This window comes from Gadus chalcogrammus, chromosome 13, assembly GCF_026213295.1.
Source record: "Gadus chalcogrammus isolate NIFS_2021 chromosome 13, NIFS_Gcha_1.0, whole genome shotgun sequence".
NCBI lineage: Eukaryota > Metazoa > Chordata > Actinopteri > Gadiformes > Gadidae > Gadus > Gadus chalcogrammus.
Genome location: NC_079424.1, coordinates 6,100,755 through 6,127,264, shown reverse-complemented (window position 1 = coordinate 6,127,264; position 26,510 = coordinate 6,100,755). Strand labels below are relative to the sequence as shown.

Sequence of the window (26,510 nt, the reverse complement as noted above, 5' to 3'; positions counted from 1 at the left end):
AACCAGTCCATCCCTCACCCCAATCCCCGCGTTGGCGAACGTGAAGCCGGTTAGGGGAGGGAGGGGAAGAGCCCTAGCTTCCCAGCAGAGCTGTGGCATGAGAGAGAGAGAGAGAGAGAGAGAGAGAGAGAGAGAGAGAGAGAGAGAGAGAGAGAGAGAGAGAGAGAGAGAGAGAGAGAGAGAGAGAGAGAGAGAGAGAGAGAGAGAGAGAGAGAGAGAGAGAGAGAGAGAGAGAGAGAGAGAGAGAGAGAGAGAGCACCACACACACACTGTGGAGCAGCCAGATATCAACTTCATTAGATGAGATTAGTGTTCCGCAGACCCTCTGAAGGGATGTTCTTTGATGTTGCTGCTCATCCCAAGCCCCCCCATTCGACTCTCTCTGTCTTTATCTCTCGCTCTCTTTTCCCTTTTTTTTCTTTCTCGATGTTTCTCTCCTTCATTATGCCTCCCGTCCTGATTCCCCCTCACAGCTCACAGCTTCATGTTGAGATGCTGTTCCCACTGACGTCGGTTCAAGGTGTGTGTGCGTGTGTGTATAGGTGTTATATGTGGTGTTATGTGTCGTAAGTGCCGACTTATCAGGCCGACGCTTGGAATCTCGACACCAAACGTAGCTTATCTCTGGGTTGTCCTACTCCATGCAGGCAACACGTTCGTAGCTGCACCCAAAGTGAACGGTTTTTAAACAGCAAAACATGCAGAGAAGCAGCCATGGATTATAGATGAGAGCCAAACATTAAAAGCCCCAGAACGACGAAGGAATCTCATCACAAGCACGTTTCATTTTCCTCTTTTTACTCAGCCTTCGATTTTCGTTTTTCCTTGTCTTGTGTTGACCCTTTCCCCTTCTCCTCACCCAGGAAGGACCAGCACCTGCTGTCGTCTGTGAACTGCTGGTACCTGGTCCTGAACCAGACACGACGTGAGAGCCGCGACCACGCCACCCTCAACGACATCTACACCAACAACGTCATCGTCCGCCTGGCCCAGATCAGCGAGGACGTCATCCGGCTCTTCAAGAAGGTAGCCAGTCACACGAAAAAGTCACCAGATTTGCCAGACACGTTTTAAGTCGCCGGAGATGGTCAAAAGTCAACAAATCTAATGACAAAGTCGCCAAATTGGCAACACTGGTGCCCACATTCATCGCATCAAGTTTACCGAAACGTTAAGAGTTCACAAAGTCAACGTCTCCCCCTGTTCTGAGACCACCATCTGGATGTGCTAATTAGCACCAGTGAGAGGTGCAGCTGGAGGGAAAATCACCCAGAGTGAAATCAGCTGGTGCATTGTCGAAGTGGAGAGAAAACGGGAGAGAAAAACATGGCGGCTGGATTTTCACTTTCTATGAACCTTGGATTTTTTCCAACTTCTGATGCTAAAAGTAAGCATCGGAATAACAATTAAGGTGCATTGGCGTAGAACTTGGTGGATTGTGCTTGGCAGTTTAGCATTTAGGCTTTGATACACAGAGGAGTGTAGCATTTTTCTGAGGGGTGTAGCATTTTTTTGCATGTAGATTTGCCTTTTGAGCAAAAAGGTAGAAAGGCAGGAAAGGAATTGAGTTAAAGTAGTGTCAACAACATGTAGCGAAGGTTGCAATCAAACTTGGTTCGCTACGCACACTGCTAGGATTTATGGCTACACAGGTAGCGTGTTAGCTCGGCGAGCCAATGCGCTAGCCACGGGAGAGTCGTATTAAGTGACAAAAACATATTTCCTCGTTTTCCCTGCTTCACTCTTATTCCGCACATTTTCCAACCGAACCATCTGGAGTGCTCGCTAGCCGATGAAGCCTTTTTCAAATAAAAAACAGATCGCCTACTTTTTTTGGGGCCGGGCCATCACCGGCATATTTACATCTCGGAGTCAGCGTTGGAATCCTGAGCTTTCGTATTAGCGTCCTTCTCCTCTGCACACATGGCTTCAGTAAGAGGTGTCAGGCGCTGAATGAGTTCCATGTGGGCTGTAAAGAAGCAGTGGTAGCCTGGGGAAAACATGGGACTTGAACCACCATCCCCCCCCCCCCCCCCCAACTCCCCTCTGCCTTGTACCAAGGCCTCACAACCATCACCGGTGGGAGCAGCTTTTTGGCCCAGCGTCAGCACATAGCGTACATGACTGAGGTCTTACCAAAACACCGGCACCTTGTTTTCACCTTGCTGGCCCTCCCGGAGCGGGGACGCACACGGACATTCAGGCCGAGTTCAACACCGGTGTGTGTGTGTGTGTGTGTGTGTGTGTGTGTGTGTGTGTGTGTGTGTGTGTGTGTGTGTGTGTGTGTGTGTGTGTGTGTGTGTGTGTGTGTGTGTGTGTGTGTGTGTGTGTGTGTGTGTGTGTGTGTGTGTGTGTGTGTGAGAAGGGAGGGTGGGAGGGTTGGTTGGATTATGTTCTGCGTTGTTGTAGTACCATAATTGCGAACATTTCAGTCTGGAGCCCTGCGTGTTTTCCTATGACTCTGTCCTGCCAATCTTCGAATCAAATCTTAAGATCTCAAAAAGTTCAAAGGCTTTTCCCTGACTAATTGTTTTGTTATGCTGCAGCTTTTCAATGCACAACACTTGGAATAAAGCTCAAATCAAGAGTGTCTTTGTGAGTCTTTTCAACCTTCAGCCACACGTGAAGGCCTTCGGATATGAACTGATGTACCATAAATTGGGCGTTTGTTACTGCAGTCTTTACACGGGTGCAGCCTTTATACAGGATTGTTTTTGTCAAGCCTTAGGTGTTAGCAAGTGTGGCTTATGTCCGATGCGGTCTATAGTCGCGTGCTTACAGGGCACATACTTTATACTCAGTGCATGTGCAACTGAGGGAACATATAATCTTTCCTTATTGAATAAGAGGGAAGTAAAAAAGAATGGGACAGCTTAAGTGGCATGACCTCCTGATGTTTTAAATGTTAGGGCCCCTCGCTGGCACTGATTAGGCGAGTCAGTCAAGGACATTGAGAGACATGGACCAGCACGGTTACATAACTACCTCCTGGCCTTTCTGCCGTTGAGGCATGCTGAGGAATAAGTGCAGCAGATTTCGAAAGGTGATTGTCAGAATAATGTAATCCTGTGTAATATTAGTAATCGTGAGAATGGTGCGACCATGGGCTTCACTTTCTTTCTTCACATAAGTGTGATACTTCACAAAGTTTCCTTCTTGGGTTTAAGGAGCCCCGTGCTACCACTGGGTGGGCTGTTGATTCGCCATTATAAGCGATTAACAAATCAACCCTGGTGATCTTCGGTCCATCATCTATTTGATGAATATACCTGTCACTAAAGTCCACTGGGTCAGCTGGTCGATAGATCTATCGATCATACACCCGAGTGGAAACTCAGAAACGGGTTGATTTTGAAATGGTTCATCAACATCAGACCAGGTGGTGAAATCGAGGCACTTTAAACATCACACCCTGGAGCCCAGTAGTAGAATCTGAGGAATTGCAGTAGGAATTGCATCACCGGGATGAACTCTAGGCGTGCAAAGGCTCTTCCCAGAGTCTCTGCAGTACGCTCCCCAGTCTGTCAGCCTTCAGGAGCGCCGATGCTTGCAGATTTCCCTTCCTCCCCAGAGGACATTCCCCAATTGGAAACATTCCTTAAAGTATCATTTATTTCCTATATGGCTTTTTAAGAAAAGTCCTCTCTGGCTTTCTGGGATTTGGTTTGTGGTTGGTTTGTGGTTTGGTTTGCGGTTGGTTTGCTGTTGGTATATGGTTTGGTTAGTGGTTGGTTTGTGGTTTGGTTAATTGCTTGGTTAGTGGTCGGTTTGTGGTTTGGTTAATGGCTCGGTTAGTGGTCGGTTTATGGTTTGGTTTGCGGTTGGTTTGTGGTTTGGTTTGCGGTTGGTTAATGGTTTGGTTTTTGTTGGTTTGCGGTTGGTTAATGGTTTTGTTTGTCAGTTGGTTTATGGTTTGGTTTATGGTTTGGTTAATGGTATGGTTTGCGGTTGGTTAATGGTTTGGTTTGTGGTCGGTTTCCGGTTTGGATGTGGTTGGTTTGTGGTTAGGTTTGCGGTGTCATCGATCTGCCTGCTCTCCACCGTGGCGTATCTTCGAGACCGTCTTCTTGATTTGAAGGACCTTCTGAATGTCCTGCTGCTACTGATTGCTGTTTCCTTTCTCGCTCTGTATAATCGTGCCGCTTAGCCTGGGAGTTCACATTAGCATGTCGTTACAGGCTCTGTTATCGTGGTGCAACAGGGTGTGTACAAATATTTCAGCTTTCATCTTCTGTCTGCTAATCCGCCTGCCAACAGTGAGCAAAGGGGCTGGTTGTCCATCAGTTTAGTGTCTGTGTGCCTACTTGCGTACATGTGTGTGTCTGTGAGACCTGAGTTTAAATGTGTGTGTTTCAGAGAGAGAGAGGCAGAGATGTGTTTGCAGGCTGTATATTTTTCGATTTGCCCTTGCGACTCTTTAAGGACACATATTTAACATCTCTAGAGATGCTGTAGGAAGCCATGGAAACATCCAGATTACATCCAAAGAGTGTGGAAAATATGATATATAGTGACAATCAACAATAGCCTTGCTATTCACAAGGTGATGCGAGTGACATAAAAGTGTTATAAGTTGGGCATTTGAATGTTTCAAGGAGAGCTGTGCTTCTTTATCTTAGCAATATCTGCAGCACTAGTTAATCATAATGAAAGGTTGTCAACCACACTGATCACACAATTCAATTCTCACTCGCTATTTCCTCTGAGAGTCACACTGAGTCACTTGTCTCACCTACAAATCCCTTGATTAGTGTGTTCTCGAGTGCTCTCGACAAGCAGACAACAAGCTATTCAATGTCTTGAAGTGTGTTTTAGACGATTACTTTTGAACCAACAAGGCGATTTCTAGTGTGGGTTACATCCAATAAAAACAATAAACTGAACAAAACACAGGAAATTGATTGAGAGGGGAGAATGGTCCAAACAACGTGCTTCTCCCTGGGAGGATCAAAAGATAAAAGTGGGACTTTTCATCTTAGAATATTATTGATCTTATCCGGCACTCTGCAGAGATGATGAAAAACACCTTGTTTTCTTTTATAGAAGGATATCACACACACACACACACGCACACGCACACGCACACACGCACTGACCAGGGGCTCCATTTTGAAGTGGAACCATAGGAAATGAAAAGTGGTAACATTGTGAGAGCTCCTTAATGCTTCAATAACAACAGATTATATGTGTGGTCGACACATGATTTCATCTCATCTGAGCTGCTTCATCTCATCTGAGCTGCACATGATGGAACTAAACTAGAGCCATCTGATCGCTGACTGCGTGGTTTTCATTTTCTTGCAGAGTAAAGACATAGGCATCCAGATGCATGAGGAGCTGGTGAAGGTGACAAACGAACTGTACACGGTGAGTCACACACACACACACACACACACACACACACACACACACACACACACACACACACACACCAACACCTTTAGTGATACACACACACACACACACACACACACACACACACACACACACACACACACACACACACACACACACACACACACACACACACACACACACACACACACACACACACACACACACACACACACACACACACAGAAAAACACCTTTAGATAGAGCGAGACGCATACACAAACACCTTTAGACAAACACACGCATGCACACACATACACAAACACCTTAAAAGACACCCACCCACACACACACACACACACACACACACACACACACACACACACACACACACACACACACACACACACACACACACACACACACACACACACACACACACACACACACACACACACACAAACACTCTCTCACTCTATCGGGACTTAGTCTGGGCCTAATGTACGTATTGTCTTGTCATTATATTATTTCATAGCATTGTGATTAATTAATAAAGTATGATCTTCTCCTATTATATGCACGTTATGTTTTGTTGAGAAACGTTTTCCTTTCTAAACGGGATCACTCCATCCATTTCCAATTCCCCTCCCTGCTCTTTCCTCTTCCAACTTTTAGTTTTTATCCAAAAAAACAACACCCTTTCCAATTCCCCACCACTGTTCCCCATCATCGTCAGACTACGCTGCTTTCTCAGGCTTACGCTCAGATGGTGATGGTGGAGATAAGAGGGAGAGAAAATAGAGCGAGAGAGAGAGAGGAAAGAGAGAGGGCGGAGGGAGGAGCGTGGCCGACTGTTGTGATGGAATGGAACACTGCACTCCTTTCCAAGTGGGACAGTTTCTGAGCCCAAATCACTTCCACATCTCGACGGTGGCCCAGCGATTGGGCATAAAGTCTCACGAGCATAAGCTGCCTCCCCATGAATATCTCTTTGTTTACTCCAGCTGATAGCACATTGTTTAATACTCCACATTATATCATCGCAATTAAGGAGGGAGAAACCAAAAAAAAAAAAAGAAAAAAGAATCACAGAAATAAATAAAGTGAAACTAGAGGGAAAAGAAAGTAGTGGCTCTTACTTTGCACTGACATCAACGATATACTGATATATATACACTACGATATACTGATTTATTCAACATTATATCATTACGATTGAGGAGGGTGAAACCAAAAAAGATAGAAAGAGGAAGTAGTGGCTCTTACTTTCTGCACTGATATAAACGGGGCAGACACACTGTTTCTGGCGGGCCAAACGGGCAGAGATTGCAGCTTTCTGAAGGATGCACCGTGCCCAAGCCTGGACGACCTCCAGGCGTCTTCAGCCATCTCCCATCCTCCCTGAGGTGCCGCGGAGGAGATTGTTGTGCAACGTTGTGCATCCTTGCAATGTCACGAGAGGGAGACTCACAAAGGGCATGGCCGCCGCGGATGCCAACTCTCTCTGATAGGGCCATCTGTCCGTTTGGATAGGATCACAAAATAGCGGTCTGGGAAAAACGGGTGACTAACAGAAATGTTTATGCAAATGAGTTTCATTGTCCAAAGCACCACACTTCCTGACGGCGTGCTTAAAAGAGTGTGCTGCGTGTTCAAAGCAAGCGCTCCTTGCTCGTACTTTTAACTTTGCAACCAACGTATTATGTTGTATTCTGCGTCTGATCTTTAACTAATGAACACAACCCCGGGGATTAACCTCGCGCCTCCCCCCAGTTGTGTGTTCTTTCCCCTGGAGTCGGACAAACACGCATGCTGATGAGTGGGCTGTGTGAAATGTGTTTCCTGCAGCATCTGAGGTGAGTCATCGGGGGTCAAGTTGCACCAGTGGTGCATTTAGGCCCAGTTCAGATCAAAGATCTGCGACGAGAAGAAGCTGTTTAAAGCATGGCAGCGCGTGTTGGCTGTAGCTGAGAGGGTACTGTGCTACGGGATCTTCAACGCACCTTGTTGAACACATTAAGCCCTCGTGTAGATAGTACGATCAAAGACCCATCGATCTTTGTTACTGCCTCCGAGGAAGGGAATTGTTTGCTAAAATGAATACACCCCGAAAATACAGCGGTTGCCTCTTTACAGACTCTTGACAACTTGTATCTGCTGCCAAGTGACAGGGATCGGAGAGACAGAAATACAGTACAATCCCGTCGGATCTCCTGGTAATGCAGAGGAAGAGCGCAGGGAGGGATGCTCTGCTGTCTGAAAAAGCTGCGGTTCAAACGTTGTCTCGGTTCAAAGTGTTGCTACGCTGCGGCGGCTGCTACTGTTGCTCTCCCCTCTGCCACTGCAGTAAGCATCAGCACAGACTTGAAAGCACCGATCCCGGTGCCTGAAGTAAGAACCTGATTTATTCAACTTGAAATGTGAGCAAAGAGTGGGAAAATAAGCCGGCCCTTTTTATAGGCTGAGCTGTGCTGCAGCATCCTGTTTGTTCACCAGGAGAGTAAGCCAGTTGGGCTCATTAAAAACAACAACAAAGAAGAAACGCTGAATGAAGAACGGATAGATCACCTGGTTCCTCTGAGCCTGGGTCCGTATAGAAGCACAGACAACGGGTGTGTGTAATGTAATAAATACATTGCACACACATTTCCTCACTTGTGAAATTGTACGGTGAAATGTTTACCGTTCATTTTCATTGTCAGTATTTCATAATGTTTTCCATATTGGTTCTTTGTTATTTCCCAGGACAACATTGGGGATCCAAAATGTCCGCTGCGTAGGCAGTCGTTTGCAAATGCTACCATCACCCAGTAATGGGTGGTTGGGAATGATGGTATGCTGATGTTCCCCTGACCCCATTGCAACATGTGGTTATCTGGACCTGGTTACCCTGGAGATAAAAGGGTCCCTGCGGTTTAAAGGCAACAGCAAAGTGAGCTCTGCTCCTTTTAACGACGACAAGGGAGACGAGCGCACACCGCCGTTTAAGACCGGCTGCTCCGCTTCCTTCGTGCATGCTTGCTGCGTGACTTGTTTTCCAATCGTCGCCGGGGTCTGGGTGCCAAGCCGCTACCTCCCTCTAAAGCGCTTTCCTTCTTTTTTTTTTTGCTTTTCACAAGGTCGGTCTGTCATGGATTGACCACAGATGGGGGAGGAAGGGGGTGGAGGTGGGGGGGTGGAGGGGAGGGAGGTCCACAACGGAAGAGCTTGACCCACCAGTCTGTTGTAATATAGGGCTCAAAGACTAGAGTCAGACGGACATTTCAAGGAAGGAAATCCTCTTCCGAAATCCTCTGTGACAAATTGGCTGTGGGGGAGGTGGGGGAGGTAATAGTGTGGTGTGGTGGGTGAGGGCGGCAGTAGCTCAGGTGGTAGAGCGGGTTGGCTGGTAACCTGAAGGTTGTTGGTTCGATCCCCGGCTTCACCAAGCAGAGTGTCGAGGTGTCTTTGACAAAGCACCTAACCCTGACTGATGTCGCGATGTGATGTCGAATCCAGACATCCTGCTGATGCTGGAACAGAGACTTCCAACCCTCCAGCAGAAGCGCCCCAAGGCCATGAAATGCGCCGAGCGGGAAAAAATGATGATGATGATGTGGGGACTACTGCTGGATATCCGACCAGGTAGCCAGGATGACATGAAATCCAGTCACTACATTTGCGCCAAGATGTCACCTCCTCTCACAAGGGATGAAGTGCGTCTGCAGAGCTCGCCTGAGGGGGTTTTCCTCGGTGGAAGCAGAGGAAGCATTAGGCGGTCAAGATGAGAGGCTGGGAGATGGGTGATGAGTTGGGTGTCGGGTTAACCAGTTCTGCATAAGGGGGCGGGAACAAACCAGAAGCTGCCCTGTAGTAAAGTCCTGGCTGGTGTATGCATGGTGTATAGCATAGTGATGGAGACGTAGAGAGGCTGTGTGTTAGTGTCAGGAAATGCTCTAACATTGGGCGGCATGTGGCTCAGGAGGTAGAGCGGGGTTGACTGGCAACCGGAAGGGTTGCTTGTTTGATCCCCGGCTCCTCCTCGCTGAGAGCTGAGGTATCCTTGAGCAAGACACCTCACCCTAACTGCTCCTGACCGAGCTGGGTGTCAGCGTGCATGATGTGAGACCACCGGTTTCCCAGAAAAAAAAACGAATAAAAAATCCCCCATGGTAAAACATTCTTTGACTTCTACATTTCTTTATTCAAGTTTTCAAAATCAGTCTGGGCGTGCCGGCGGACAGGCCTTCTTAATGTCCTCACTTAACTTGCCTTTGTCCCAGGAGTGAGTCATTCATGAATACTCATGAGCAGCCTGTCTGTTGATGGGAATGCTAATGACGTGCTGCTGTCACTAGGCTAGACCCCGGCTAGCACGGGTCACAGACATCACCCGCTGCAGTCCAATGAGCCCATTCACTATTTATGATTTCATCTAATACATCAGGAGCTGGTTTTCGGAGGCGGGTCAGGGCAGGATGGAAAAACAAATCTCTTGAATAGCTGAAAATGTAGGAATGACTATTGTTATTATACCATGTAGCTATCCTCGATAATAGTAATTCAGCTACTAACAAGACAGCCCGTCCTGGGATATTACTTAAACCTCTAAACAGGTCTGTTTATTTTCATTCTGGTATCAACGGGGCGGTGATCAGGTTCAAGGTGACATATTATAACACCAGGTGTGAGTGTGATTAGCTGTTACAAGCCGTTTTGAAAATCGGCCTCTTCTGACATCACAAGTGGGCGTGTCCACCTAGATGTTTTCTGGACACGCCCACTTGTGATGTCAGAAATGGCAGATTTTCCAAACGGCTCTTAATGGCCAATCTCGGTTTATTTCCATTCTGATATAAACGGGACGGTGATCAGGTCTATGGCTGATGGGGGGAGGGGGGGGGGGGGGCTCCATGTTGAAGAGGGTCCATCATGCCTCTGATTGTCCCCGTGCAGGTGATGAAGACCTACCACATGTACCACACGGAGAGCATCAGCGCCGAGAGCAAGCTGAAGGACGCCGAGAAGCAGGAGGAGAAGCAGTTCAGTAAGTCCGGCGACCTCAACGTCAACCTGCTTCGCCACGACGACCGGCCGCCACGACGCAGCACCGCCAGGAAGATCGAGAAGATGAAGGAGAAGGTGAGACCATCTTGGGAACGCCGTGAGCACGCCCTGAGCACGCCTTGAGCACGCCGTCGGCCAGTGGGGAGATGTGTTGATCCTCCGATCCACGCTTATTTGTCGATCCGGTTCGGTCTTTGTTTCGGGGCTTTCATCCATGACAAGACGCCCTCTCAGGCTACCAGACAATTTGGTTTTGAATGATTTCATGCAAACACATGAAAACTGAGCTTTTGATAAAGACTGATGCTTTGATTGTCAATTCAATGCAATTCAATTTTATATAGTGTAGCCCTTAATCACCATTACAGTCTCAAAGGGCTTAACAGGCCAAATATTTATGACACCCCCCTTTACCCAAGCCCCCACAAGGGGAAGAAACAACTCCCTTGAAATGAGTAAGGAAGAAATCTTGAGAAGAAACGCATAGTAGGGGATCCCTTCTTCCAGGGATGGTCAGGAGTGCAATTGGTGCCATAATTGACATACAGGTAAATACATGCACATCATATTAAATTGGTGATGTGGTGCTGGCCGGTTAACAATGAGGAGAGTCCAGGCATCCAGTCCAGTCACCGCAACACGCTAGAACAGACAGAATTGTGAATTATAACGGAAAAGTACAACAAAAGGGCAAACAAACACAGAGTGGTCTTCACATCGCATCTGTGTCGTTTTCGCACTCCTACGTTCCTAATGCAAGATTGTAGAGGTGCGTTTTGAGCTTTCCTTTGAATAGCTCCACAGAGACAGTTTCCCTGATCACTGGTGGCAGCCTATTCCATAGGAAGGGGGCTCGATAGGCAAACGCTCTCTGTCCAGCCGATTTCTTTTTAACCTTCGGCATTGAAAGAAGGCCAGCTCCCGAAGACCGGAGGGACCGAGAAGGACTATAAGGAATGATCAGGTCCTTCAGGTAGGATGGAGCTAATCCATGCAAGGCTTTATAGGTTAGCAGTAGCACCTTAAAATCCGATCTGAAAGTTATTGGTAGCCAGTGCAAAGAATAGCTGTGATGTGATCAAACCTTCTCGTTCTGGTCAGCAGTCTAGCTGCAGCCTTTTGTACAAGCTGTAGACTTTTCGTGGTAGAGTTTGGTAGTACTGAGAACAGTGCATTACAATAATCCAGTCTTGATGAAACAAATGCATGAATCAGTGTCTTTGCATACGCTGCAGATAACATTGGTCTGATTTTGCAATGTTTCTCAGATGGAAAAAGGCAATTCTAGTTATAGTTCTAACATGTTGGTCAAAGCACAGTTGAGGGTCGAACAGGACACCAAGATTTTTGATAGATGCACTCTGTGGGATGGCAAAGCCATCCAACCACAGTGAGACATCCTCAAATTCTCTCTGGTCCCGCTTTGAGCCCATAATTATCAGCTCTGTCTTCCCAGTGTTAAGCTGTAGGAAGTTCAGTGACATCCAGCTCTTTACCGCAGCCAGACAGGACTCAACCCTCTGGATCTGGGCCGAGTCCCCTGAATCTACAGGAATGAAGAGCTGGGTGTCATCCGCGTTGCAGTGGAAACTAATTCCGAAGCTGCAGATAACGTCGCCCAAGGGAAGCATGTAGATTGCAAAAAGTAATGGACCAAGGACCGACCCTTGTGGTACGCCAAAGCGTAGTTTGCAGTGCTTCGATTCTGAACCCTCATGGAGCACAAATTGTGTTCTATCTGTGAGGTACGATTCGGGGCGATTCGGCACGATTCGGGTATGGCTCCAGCCAAGAGCCGTACCCTCGAAACCAACATAGTGCTCAAGACGGTGACAACCTGCCCCGCAGGATGTGTAGAACAAGTTGCACGGCAAGCATCAATTTCCTCTCTAATCGATTAAATCTCATTTTCATAGAAATCCATGAATTCACCTGCCATTATGGAGGAGCCTACGATCTGAGTCTGTTTCTGAGTCAGACTATTCACCGTGTCAAAAATAAATTTGGGATTGTTTCTATTCAAGTTGATGATACTGGAAAAGTAGGCATTCCTGGCAGTAGTCAGTGCACCCTTATAGGTGAGCAGACCGTTGTGCCATGCAAGATTAAAGACCTCAAGTTTAGTCGAGCGCCATTTGCGTTCAAGGATTCTGCCGCTTCGCTTCAGGGTGTGCATTTCGGCATTAAACCAGGGGGCTGGATTTTTCAATGATCGTTTTTTAATTACGAGCGGAGCAGCTGAATCAATGGCAGCAGACAAGGCAATGTTGGGGCCATCAGTAGGGAGGGCACTCCACAGAACCCCTATAGTTACAAAGAGGAGCAAGTGAACGGGGTAACTTATCTGCCATAGCTGTGATGGTTGCAGGGGTGATGCGACGACAGCTGAAAGTGGCCTGCTGATCGTCGCAGGGGCAGGATACCACCACCTGGAAAGTGAGCAAAAAATGGTCTGATAAAGCTGAGGTGTAGGGAGAGACCACTAGCTGTGAAATGTCTACACCTTGGGTCAAAACGAGGTCTAGCGTGTTTCCACCGATGTGGGTTGGGTGCTGGACGAGCTGTTTGAAGCAAAGCGTATCTGTAATGGACAAAAAAGCCCTTGCGAGGGCATCAGATGGGTTATTCACATGTTGAAATCCCCAATAAGCAAAATATTGTCTGAATATGTAGCCAGATCAGCTGCAAAATCAGAAAACTCATCAACAAAAAGTGAATACGATCCTGGGGGACGGATACTACAGCTAAAACTAAAGAGCCTGGAACGCGAGCACCTCAAAGGATCTGAATATATATCTATTCTTTGGCTTTAAATTAAGCTTAGAATTAGATATCAGGGCTACTCCACCACCTTTCTTTACTTCTCTAGATAGTTGTGCACTAACGTAATTGGGGGGAGTAGCTTCCTTCAGTGCTAGAAACTCATCTGGTTTTAACCAGGTTTCACAAAGGCCCAGTATGTCAATCTTATTATCAACAATTAGATCCTGGAAAATGCGGGGGACAATGGATGAAAACACAGTTTTTGCATTGAGCTGGCACAGACTTTTTTCAAATCTGGTTTTATATAGTTTTCCTTTTGCCAATTCACGACCTGTTCTGTTATCTATTCCTTTGGCTTGTTGGGTCTCCCAACAACAGCATCGTCTCCCTGGTTCATGTTATGCAGATGAGGATGTGAGGTTGATGTGGATGTGGATGAGATTTCTCTACTGGAGTGAAGCTGTGTGCATCAGAATCTCCCTCATGTGAATGCCCCACAAAGCCAGGGGGAACACACACACACACACACGCACACACAAACACATGCCTTTTCTATTCTGGTGGTTTGAGATGCAAATGAGAACTCTTGTTATGTGTCAGTCGCAGCCAATCAAACAATTGCTGCTCAGGCGTACATACATGTTAAGACTCGCTGGCAAGGAAACACTATGCAAAACTGTTGCCTATTTGTAGGTCTTTGACCTATTTTCACTACTGTTTCAACACTTGCTTGCTAACTTGCTATACCAGATAACAGGAGTTTAGAGGAAGCAATTTATCAGCAAAAATGGTTCCTGCACATTTGTCTTAATTATGTTCAAACTTAGAAAAGGGTTGCACTCAGAAGAAGTCCTGCTATTGTGAGAGGCAAAAATCGCATTTCGGAATCCCTTTGTTTTACATTACATCTTTGTAGGTATCGTATCTTTTCCTTGAAAAAAAGGGCCTATGTTTTTCTGCAGTTGTATATATTCGGATCAGTTACCACGGTAACCAAGACTAACAGCCAAATCCTCTTGCATAGTAGAGGAAACAAGGCTACCTGCCTAGTGAATCTTTAACCCCTCACACCTCTCTCTCTCTCTCCTCCTCCTGTCTGGGTCCCCCTGCTAACCTTCTCCTGCTCCTCTCCAGAGACAAGCCAAGTACTCTGAGAACAAGCTGAAATGCACCAAGGCTCGGAATGACTATCTGCTGAACCTGGCGGCGACCAACGCCGTGGTGGCGAAATACTACATCCACGACGTCTCGGATATGATAGATGTGAGTACGCCACCGGCCCGCGTGTTTTGTTTGTGTCGGGCGGCTGGGGGTCTCTGGTGTTTGTGTTACAGAGTGTCACCGTGGATACTCTCCCCATCTGTTCTGCCTCCCGGCTGCTGGTTTATGAGCGGCTCTGTTTGTCTTCATATTACCTCCGCTCAAAAGTACATTCACACCCCGATCACTCCTGTGACTTTCTACATAACACTGCTGGGACTTCATACCGTTATGTCCTGTGATTTCTGATGTCATACAGATCAGTCCTGTGGTTTAATATAGATCACTTCTGGGATTTCATGCAGATGACTCTTGTGAATTCAAATGGATAACTCCTGTGATTTGATATAGATAACTCCTTTGTTCAAGGTTTCATATCGCATATATTTGTGGATCAAATCATGTGTATTTGAGATCTTTATTCCCTTTGTTTCAATCACTTCTGAGCTCTTTTCCCACAACAGTTCTTCTTTACACGGCTAATGACAGAGCTAAAGCCCTTGAGAATGAACGGCAACTTCCTTTCAAACTAATTTCAAAGCACTAAAAAAGATGTCTCTGATGATCTGAGAACCTGAAATAAACTGGGGAGAGAGAGAGAGAGAGAGAGAGGGAGAGGGAGAGGGAGAGGGAGAGAGAGAGAGAGAGAGAGAGAGAGAGAGAGAGAGAGAGAGAGAGAGAGAGAGAGAGAGAGAGAGAGAGAGAGAGAGAGGGGGAGAGACGAGAGATAGGGGAAAAAGAAGAGTGAGAGAGTAATGAGCGAGGGAGACAAGAGAGAGAGAAGAGCGAGGTAGAGAGGAGAGAGACGAGCAAGAGACAAGCGAGGGAGAGAAGAGTGAGAGAGGGAAGAGCGAGTGAGAGATGAGCAAGAGAGACAAGAGCGAGGAAGAAAAGAGAGAGAGAGGGAGAGATGAATGAGAGAGACAAGCGATGAAGAGTTAAGCAAGAGAGACAAGAGCGAAGAAGAGAAGAAGGATGGAGAGAAGAGTGAGAGAGGGAGAGATAAACGAGAGAGAGATAAGCAAGGGAGAGATGAACAAGAGAGACAAGAGCGATGAAGAGAAGAGGGATGGAGAGACGAGCGAGAGACAAGCGAGGGAGAGAAGAGTGAGATAGGGAGAAATTAACGAGGGAGAGAAGAGCGAGAGGGGAGAAGAGCGATGGAGAGATGAGAGAGACAAGCAACGGCGAGATGAGCGAGAGCAAGGGATGAGCAAGAGAGACAAGAGCGAGGGAGAGAAGAGAGAGAGAGGGAGAGAGAAAAGCGAGGGAGATAACAGCAAGGAAGAGTAGAGGGAGAGAAGGGCGAGGGAGATAGCCAGGCTGCCGGCTGAGGGGAGCTGCGTCCTGACACCCTGATTCATGGATACCCCAATCCCTTTAGTGGGTGTCTTTGATGGGGCTTCTGGCTCCACTGTCTGGCAGGAGAAGGGCCGATGTCATCCTAAATCCTGCTGAGCTGCAGGGTATTGGATTATGAGCATGACTGGCTGGTCGGCCTCGCAGGATAGAACGATAGGGCTCTGTTTGTCACGTCCGGAGAGAGTCGAAACGTTGACAAGTGAAAGACACTTCAAGATGAGAGTCCGAGGGGGGCTGTGTCTGTGTGTGTGTGTGTGTGTGTGTGTGTGTGTGTGTGTGTGTGTGTGTGTGTGTGTGTGTGTGTGTGTGTGTGTGTGTGTGTGTGTGTGTGTGTGTGTGTGTGTGTGTGTGTGTGTGTGTGTGTGTGTGTGTGTGTGTGTGTGTGTTCCTGAACTTCACATGATACTTTGGAGAATAACAAATCAATAGAATCCATACAGTCCGTCAATTGCGTTTCTTAAAAAAGCTTTTTGGAGGAATTAGAAAGTCTCTCCCTCTCTCCCTTTCCAATGCTCAACATGCCTATTTTATGCCTGCCTGTGTTTGTTCTGTGCCTTTTTTTAACCATAAATCATCTTCATAACACAACGATTTCGCAGGGGCTTTTCTGCAGGAGTGCAGTGGGATCTTTGGTTGGTTTGCCTGTTAAATCACTCGCCACATCCCCCTCCCAGTAGGCCACTCCACCATCACGGGATGAATGATCAGGGATTGGGAAGCACACTTCCCTCGTACTAAAGTGCCTTTAGCGGCTCACTGAGTTGTCGGCCCTAGTCCCCCCCCCCCCTCACCTCCCTCACCCACCTCCCTCCCTCACCTCCCTCACCCACCTCCCCCACTCACTTCCTCCACCTCCTCACCCATCTCCCTCATCCATCTCCCCCACCCACCTCCCTCCTCCTCCGCCTCCCCCACCCAGCTCCTTACCCCCCCCCCCCCCCCCAGGGTTCCCCTGGCTAATGAGGTTAGTTTATGAATCTCGGTATGACAAGGTAGTGTAATCACCCGCTCTGTCCTGCTGAGTCTGCACGTGTAATGCGGTGAACTCTGTCTCCGTCTCAGGGCACTAACCCGCTTCAAGAGTTAATTTGGGATTCATGGCTCCACCGAATGAGATCTTACAACATTTTAGCGTAATTATGGGAGAATTTGTGTACCAGAATATCTTTTCAAAGAGGATCAGGTACGATATTGCCCAAGGGGTGTTGTTGAAGTGAAGCAGATGCCTGCATCAATGTCCTGGATATATTCAAACACACAAACTTCATTCTCGTCATCTGTCTGTTTTCTGTGGCTTTCTTTTTTCCAGTTTTGACGTGGACATTGCACTTATTCTATTAATTCCGTTAAATGGTATCAACTATCATCGCGTTTACACGCCATTGTATACATGCTTTTTTTTGTTGCCATGGTTACAAACCAATGTAAATGCTTATGATTAATACGATACATAAAATGTGTTTGTGATTTACCATGACGGTCACATGCCAATGCAAAGGTTTAGGATGTATACTCGACCTACAATCGGTTCTATTAAGGTATTATTGTAAAAGTCTTTAGCACCTGTAACTGCAGATTTTGTATGCGTACACTAAAGTCACAAATGTGTAACAGTAAATTTGAAGTCCTACATTATTTTACATATGCACTCTAAAGTCACAAATGTGTAACAGTACATTGATGTCGTAAATATTTTTTCTACCATTGTAAACACAAAATAGGATCTACGAGTTCACAAGTCTGTGTTACAGGTGCATAAATCCTGTGCATCACAACTTCAGAGTCATGCACTTGACACTTTTGCTACAATCATTGCAGCGCAGTTGGTGCAGAACACATTCACACACCCTTGTTTCATAATCTGAGAACATGCACAAAATTTGTGAGGGGGGGAAATATAGGAAGTAAATATAGTAAATATTTTTCTCAATGCCGTGGATCGCTTCGTTCACTTGCATGGGCCCTTCACAACAACAACAGCGTCTTCGGTTGCTAAGCGACGTCAACGTCTTTGGCTAACTATTTCTCTGCTGATCAACACAAATATATTGTAAAAAGCCACCTTGTGAAGTTATTTTTTCGTTTGGCAAGTAGCCGCTCATTATCGAAAATAAGCCCCTTCAGGTCGAAGCAAGACACCTCCGTTTCGCGTCGGTGTCCGGTTCGCCCTGTCTGGGCTTATTTTCCCGATAATGACCGGCGTTCTATTATCCCTTACTTAATGTCAATATTACTCTGTATGTGGAAGGGAAAATAGCTTTATTTGTTATTACAATATTATGCTGCTGTATTTTCAGAGACACCCACAGATATTTGAGTTTGCTGCTTTCATGGGAGCCAGACCTCTCTCTATGGGAGCTCAGCTCTGGCTACCACCTAACTCGAACCCTGACAAGAGGGCATCCTACACGACGGAGTTGGGTATCTTTCAATAGGCTATGTCAAATTAAATTACTTAGTTCAACTGTATTCCCCCAAAATTATTGCATTTACATGCCGCAAGTGTCCTTCAATGTATTTGTCCTGCTTGGATGGTCCCAGTGTAGTTTGAAAAAAATGCACCCCCTGCTGGCGACTTTCATTGGTTACTGCTGCAATTTTGTCCCGCCCACGGACGCTCTGCCTCATACGGATACAAATCACTTTTGCTACACATGTACCAACTAGACGTGTTGCAAAACTACCTGCAAAAAAACCCACAGCTGAGACTTGCAGGAGGAGATTCGAGCAGTTGTAACGATGGACTAGTGCTCGCTCATTAAAATGCTGAATCAACATAGCGTTCTATATCATCTTATTTGTGAGGACATTTTTCACAGATGTGCAACTTTTGATGCATTAGTTCACATTTGGTTTTACGAATGCCCACATTTTGGGCGTGTTCTCAGATTATGAAACACGGGTGGGCGAATGTGTTTTGCACCAACTGCGCTGCAAGCCTGCAATGATTGTAGCAAAAGTGTCAATTGCATGACTCTTTGAAGTTGTGATGCACAGGATAGGATTTGTGCACCTGTAACACAGACTTGTGAACTCGTAGACCCTATTTTGTGTTTACAATGGTAGAAAAAATATTTACGGCGTCAAATGTGCTATTAAACATTTGTGACTTTAGAGTATACATGCAAAATAAATATTTACGACTACAAACTTACTGTTACACATTTGTGACTTTAGTGTACGCATACAAAATCTGCAGTTACAGGTGCTAAAGACTTTTGCTACAATAATACCTTCATACCATTCATCATGTTTTGTTTACGTCACGGTGACACGGCATCGTACATGACTACGACGTACACGTACACACACGGTTTATCGTGACCTATTCCGAACATTTCCCTTCCCCCCGCCCCCCCTCCCCTTCCCCCCCCCCAGTGCTGCGACCTGGGCTACCACTCCAGTCTGGCCCGGACCTTCAGGACATACCTGTCGGCCGAGTACACGCTGGAGACGTCCCGCCACGAGGGCTTGGACGTCCTGGAGAACGCCGTGGACAACCTGGACTCCCGCAGCGACAAGCACAAGATCATGGACATGCACAACCAGGTCTTCTGCCCGCCCATGCGCTTCGAGTACCTGCCCCACATGGGGGACGAGGTAAACAGCCCTGTCGTCGTTTGTGGATCATTAGGCTCGATTACCGTCGCCCCCCCCCCCCCCCTCGGGATATGAGTGCGACATTTGTGCTCTTCACGCCTTTTTAAAGATTGCATAATGTGTGTGTGTGTGTGTGTGTGTGTGTGTGTGTGTGTGTGTGTGTGTGTGTGTGTGTGTGTGTGTGTGTGTGTGTGTGTGTGTGTGTGTGTGTGTGTGTGTGTGTGTGTGTGTGTGTGTGTGTGTGTGTGTGTGTGTCTGCATCACTATTAAAACAGAAACTCATTAACAAAGGTGACCCCATGATTTATTTGTATTATAAACACACATGCACGCACTCGGCTGCGCACACGCACGCACACAGACGCGCACACACACACACACACACACACACACACACACACACACACACACACACACACACACACACACACACACACACACACACACACACACACACACACACACACACACACACACACACACACACACAAATCCCTCTCCCCCTGCTCTACTCATCTCCATCCCTCTTGCTTCCCGTCCTTGTAAATTTCAGTTCTATGGGCATTGTAAATGTGATTATTAACCCCCCCCCCCCCCCCCGCTGCCTCCCGGCTCCAGGTGTGCCAGGTCAGTGCTCAGCAACCCGTCCAAACAGAGCTCCTGATGCGCTACCACCAGCTGCAATCCCGTCTGGCCACGCTCAAGATCGAGAACGAGGAGGTAAACACTTTTACACCCACCACCTCGACGTCCACTAACACCCCCACCCCCACCACCACCACCACCACCAACACCACCGCCGCCGCCGTCCCCACCGGCTCCACCTTCACCTTCCTCCTCCGTCTTCAACCTCCACCCGATCTGTGACGGACAGACGGAGCCCCCCCCCTGGGAAGCCCTGCGCCGTGGCTGCCAGCAGAATGCACCGATCTCCAACAAACCGAACAAACAGTGAACCTTCCTTACTTTCGTTTTTTGTATAACTCGGTGTAACCCGTCGACATTTGATTTTATCGTCTTTTCTTTTTTTTTGTCACGTTTTAAAATGGACGCAGCGAGTAAATCAGTCAGCTGTTCCCCACCCCTGACACGTCATCGCAGCTATGGGCTGCCCCCGCTGTGCTTCCCCTTTCCCCTCCACGACTGAAGAGAATCACCACTAAGACCACAGCTAGGAAGCCCCTGCTTGGACATCGATCCACGCATCCATCTATCCATGCATCCGTGCATCCTTGCATCTAAGCATCCATCCATTCACTCACACATTCACACATTCACACATCCATCCCTCCAAACATCCACACACCCATGATATGCACTACATACATGACTAGATAAGTGCAGACATTGAGTAGTTTCACTATGAGAATAGTGAAACTACTGATGATGAATGTTGTTATACTCGTATGGATATCATCATTATTTAGCCCATTTTCCATCTTATGGTGGAAATGTACTGGATATAGGTGTTGACCCTTTTGGGTCTATGTATGCGTGTATGTATGTAGGTATATATGTAAGTAAGTGTATATGCAAACAAACTGTATCTATGACATTTGTTTTTTACTTTAAAAAATGTGAGCAGCTTGATATAAGCCGAAGCTTCTGCCCCGACCCTTTGATTACGACCAATAAAATGAGTTCATTCATTCATTCATGATACTACTCATCCATCTCCATCTCCCGTTGTGAATGTCAGGTGAGGAAGACTCTGGACGCCACCATGCAGACTCTGCAGGACATGCTGACGGTGGAGGACTTTGACGTATCGGATGCCTTCCAGCACAGCCGCTCCACCGAGTCCATTAAGTCGGTGGCCTCCGAGTCCTACATGAGCAAGATGAACGTGGCCAAGAGGAAGGCCAACCAGCAGGAGACGGAGGTCTTCTACTTTACAGTGAGTTCACCTATTCATTTACCGTTTGGATCTGTCCGTCAAGTCCTCCTTACCAATTATACCTAGTCGTAATTTCAAGTCCACCTCACCAATTACCAAGTCATTCCCATTCTAATCAATAATGCAATATTATAATTATAGTATTTTTTCGCCTAAGATTATAATTCAGTTGCCTTTCTGCTCTCCACGCGCCAATGATTTTTTATTTCTTCATGGCAGAAATTTAAAGAGTTCCTCAACGGAAGCAACCTCATCATTAAACTGCAGGCAAAACATGACTTACTGAAGCAGACCCTGGGTGAAGGTGAGCTCCCCCCCCCCCCCCCCCCCCCCCCCTCTCTCTCTCTCTCTCTCTCTCTCTCTCTCACTCACACTCACACTCACACTCACACTCACACTCACACTCACACTCACATACACACACTCACACATTATTAACCTTCACCGTGATGTCCGTGCTATCTGGCCACGGCAGGCTCGTCACCCGTGGATAGGGCCCCCTAATTCTGACCCTGTGATTGGCCACCTGGGTGTCTATATCCCCTCCTCCCGCCCTCAGGGAGTGCAGATCTCTTATCTAATGAGCAGAAGGCAGCAAGGTGTCCACAGGGACTCGTGCAACGTGTTATGTGTTGTTATTTCTTTCTCTGGGCGATGGAAGAAGAGAAAAAAAACGTGTCCAGATGCCAAACCAGTCCACCAGTCGTTGTCAACATCCCGCCCCTCCCCCCAAACTTAACTCCACCCCTCCTCTGTGGACGTCCTTCTGGTGAGAGGGAGACATGGCGACCCTCGCCCGGTTATGATGGAGGCACCAGGGAGGGGCTAGGATGAACCGGACTCCATTTCAGAGGCTAAAAATAATAGGAAAACCCGCCACACATCTACACACACACACACACACACACACACACTCGCACGCACGCCTGTCCACCCGCACACACACACGCGTGCACGAACGCATGCATCTAAACACGCACGCACAAACACACACATGAACACACATCCAAACACACACACACACACACACACACACACACACAGACACACACATCTACATACACACATATCTACACACACACACACACACACACACACACACACACACACACACACACACACACACACACACACACACACACACACACACACACACACACACATCTACACACACATCTACACACACACACACATCTACACACACACACACACACACATCTACACACACGCACACATGCACACACAAACACATGCACACACACCTCCCCCCAGCCTCCCGAAGGGACCCTTGTCACGTCAGCCGTGAACAGTTCACGCCCAATCAATCAGGCCGGCCAGGGCCAGGTCCGCTCCGGCATCTGCCCGGTGCGCCGGGGGGGTACCTCACCGAGCGGCCTATCACACGCTCGCAGCTGGCGCCGCGCAGATCCACACATGTGACGCCACCGCCACCAGCACTACATACATGGGACTGTTCAGGCTCTCATGTTTTATTTACCGACAGACTCACGCTTCCTCCGTAATTACCTTAACAGTCCCCAGTGCGTTTTTTTTTTCGTTTTTTTTTTTTTCGTTCCACCCTGCCTGGCGAGAGGGCAGTCAGTCGTACCGCAATCTTCTCCCATTGCATGTCAATGACTGGGGGGGCCCCAGCTGGCCGTATTAGCGGGCAGGTCCAGGGTGTGTGTGGGGAGGATCTGAGTGTTTGTGCCCGGGCCATATGGGGACTCCAGGTACCTCCCCTGTTTAAATTATTCATCTGATCCGTCGGCCCTGCTCATTAGCTTCTTTACCCCGCACCCAGTATAATGTGTGTGTGATTGTGTGTGTACGTGTCTGTGTGTGTGTTTGTGTGTGTGTGTGTGTCTGTGTGTGGATGTGTCTGCCCCTGCAATCGTGTCTATGCATATCTGTGTGTTACCGGGAGGTACATAAATCAGTTTCATGATGAAGGCTATGGAAGGAAACAGCCCCCCCCCCCCCCCCCCCCCCATCTCATCTCGCTGTATAGATTAATAACCCCCCAATGTCAACTTGAACATCAGTCAATATGTTGTGTTAAGTCTGCCGTCATAGAAGACACATTGGTTCCTCTGATATGCAAACGCTTGCAAACCTTTTCCAAGTGAAAAGCTGTTTTACATTAGTTACCCGCATTTATGCTTGGTTGTAGCTTTAATGCTCCTTGTTGTTTCGGGTTGAATTAATTCATTGTTTTAAAAAACTAGACCACAGTGGTGACGATTTGTTTAGTGCCTCGGAGACTAAACAACACATTACATTTATGTCTCAAGTAAAGCAACATCAGTGTTGGAATACTGTGGTCCTGCTGTTGTTGTGGTACATAAAGACCACACACACACACACACACACACACACACACAGATGAACACACACACACACACACACACACACACACACACACACACACACACACAGACAAACACTCACACATCCCCAGCACCACCCACAGCCAGTGGTCCAGTCCCTGAGACACAAAGAGCCTCTCTCTCTCTCTCTCAGTACCAGTTCATGTCCTCCAGTTCAGTTTGTTAAATGACTTCTCTTTATAAACGACTGGCACCCGAGCCTTCTCAGAGAGGGCAACATTAGTCGCATGTCTGCTATCACCCGGGTACCAGCTCAAGCCTGGGCTTCTAAACACATTATCACTCCCTTGGCTTCAACTTGGACTCGCTGTGGGGTGTTTATTTTTCAATTCCAAAGTGTGTGTGTGTGGTGGGGGGTTGGTGTGTGTTTGTGTGTGTGTGTGTGTGTGTGTGTGTGTGTGTGTGTGTGTGTGTGTGTGTGTGTGTGTGTGTGTGTGTGTGTGTGTGTGTGTGTGTGTGTGTGTGTGTGTGTGTGTGTGTGTGTGTGTGTGTGTGTGTGTTGGTGCACATGTGTGTTTTGTTCGCGCCAGGACAAAAGGCTCAATGAGCCGGAGCAGACATCGCTCAGTGTCACCAGTCTTGGATGACCCCCAACACACACACACACACACACACACACACACACACACACACACACACACACACACACACACACACACACACACACACACACACACACACACACACACACACACACACATCCAGCCCCCTCCAGCACCAACCAGCACCTCCATCTCCCCCCGCCAGCACTCCGTCTCCATCCCTCCCCCCCCCCCCGCCCCCCCCCGCCCCCCCTCTCTGTTCCCTGGGAGCGGGGGCCCCACAGGCCCCCTGAGGTTTCTAGGGCAGGAGCTGAATAGGATTTGGCCCCCAGAATACTTTCAGTGCTACTTCCTAACCCGGTTCCCAGAAGACCCATGCTGTCTTTGGTGGAAGCCTTTCAGTCACACCGCTGGACACTGAGTTTTAGTGCAGAACTCTGAAGTTGTGTGAAAATGTGCCCGGCGGGAAAAGGCGGGAGATGGTTTGACGTTTCTGTTTTTTTTTTCTGTTTCTGCCACAGGAGAGCGGGCTGAGTGCGGGACCACGAGGTAGGATATCCACGTGTGCATCAAAGCGTTTTATGACCCCTCAGCCACCGAGAACCACTCAATCAATTCAGCCTATAAAAGCAGGCCTAGGAAATCCACTTTTCATGAGATATGCATATTGGGTCCCGGGTGCCTTTGTCCCACATAAATAAGCATTCAGTCAAAATGTTATATATTTACCATCCTTTTGTGCAAATACAAGATAACGAACATTTTCCGGGACCAGTATCGTTACACAAGTGACAAATTATCTCATTGTGTTCGTCTCACAATTATGGAAATACCTTCCAGAAGTAATTAACGTCGGTCAGGGATGTCAAGAGTGATTTCATCTGCATCTCTATTATCCTTAATGAAGGTCATTAGTTTCAGTAGGTGGGTACGTGTGTGCGTGTGTGTAAGTACTCTATCTATAAATGTGTGTGTATGACATGTGTGTGTTTGTTTTTGTGCGCGCATCCGTGTGTGTTTCTGTGTTCTCGTTCATTGTGTGTCTAGTCCATCGCACAGTGAATGGACAAAGACAGAAGAAAGAAAAAACGTCCCTCCAGATAATAAATACTACAGAGGCCAAATAATTGCCTTTATCTCGGTCACCGCGCAGCCACGTCTTACGGAGCGCGTCGGTTGCTAGCGACGACCCATTTGTAGTAGCGCTTCCAATTAGCGGGCCGCTCTAACTCGCGCTACACATCAAACGATAGCTACCAGCTATGGATTGTTTTTTATGAACGCCGCAAATTGCATTTCAGTAACGGGCATGAGCGGGTCGTTAACTCCGCCTTGTGTTTAAAATAAACCAAGCGCACCCCAGCCGTCGGGGACCATGGACCAGACCCAGTAAGCACGCCGGGGGTCACCGAGAGGGCAGTTTATGCACGTTTGAATAACCCACACGCGCACTCCGTTATCCCAACATGGAATTGTTTTCATAAAAAAAAAGAAAAAAAAAAGATGTCCAATTATCTACTATTTCCTGAAACTGCAAAAAAAAACGTTCAATCCTCCTTCCTAACCAAAACAGGTTTCTACATTTCCTATATTTTTTACACGGACACGGACCTCCGAGTGTTGCTCCCCGTTCCACAGAGTGCGGTGGTGTGTGTGTTTTTAATTTTTTTTTACCACTCCCCTCCTCCCCTCAGGCCCCCCACCCTCCCCCCTAAACCACAGAAAATGCGGAAGCCTCGGCCTCACTCGATGTGTAAGCACACGCTGTTTAACGGCAACATGGAGAGCTTCATCCAGGTACCCTGCCACCCGGCCACACCCCCCTCCTGTCACTGTGGTGTGGCACAACTGAGCACCCCCCCCTTCCCTTCCTGCTGCAGTGCCGGAGGAAAAGGCATCCTCTCTCTTGCTCTTTACTCCCCCCCCCCCTTCTACCGACTCCCCCCGTTGGTGACGGTATATATAACATCTAATCCCTCTCTGCGTCCTTACTACCCCCGGCTCGGTCGACGCACACAAGCAGTGGCTGCCAGCTGTGTCGCTCTCTCTCTCTCTCTCTCTCGCTCGCTCTCTCTATCCCTATCTTGCTCACTCTTTCTCTTTCTCGCTTGCTCTTACTCGCTGTCTCTCGCTCTCTTGCTCCCTATGTTTCTCTCTCTCTTGCTCGCTATCTCTCTCTCTCTCTCTCTCTCTCTCTCTCTCTCTCTCTCTCTCTCTCTCTCTCTCTCTCTCTCTCCTCTCTCTCTCTCTCTCTCTCTCTTTCCGTCTCTCTCCCCCCCTGTGTTCTCTACACTACATGCTTTTAAGTGTTTTCCT

The 26,510-nt window shown here is 47.7% G+C and overlaps 1 protein-coding gene across 1 annotated transcript in view; it reads left to right on the top strand.

Annotated features, from left to right (window-relative positions):
- srgap3 (SLIT-ROBO Rho GTPase activating protein 3) overlaps nt 1–26,510 on the top strand; it is a 52,033-nt gene that overhangs the window by 15,675 nt on the left and 9,848 nt on the right. The window contains exons 3-12 of the mRNA XM_056606316.1: nt 864–1,026; nt 5,305–5,367; nt 10,270–10,455; nt 14,278–14,406; nt 19,144–19,365; nt 19,984–20,085; nt 21,065–21,262; nt 21,482–21,566; nt 24,716–24,743; nt 25,889–25,991. Of these exons, the coding sequence (XP_056462291.1) occupies nt 864–1,026; nt 5,305–5,367; nt 10,270–10,455; nt 14,278–14,406; nt 19,144–19,365; nt 19,984–20,085; nt 21,065–21,262; nt 21,482–21,566; nt 24,716–24,743; nt 25,889–25,991 (1,279 nt within the window). The remainder of the gene's footprint in view (nt 1–863; nt 1,027–5,304; nt 5,368–10,269; nt 10,456–14,277; nt 14,407–19,143; nt 19,366–19,983; nt 20,086–21,064; nt 21,263–21,481; nt 21,567–24,715; nt 24,744–25,888; nt 25,992–26,510) is intronic.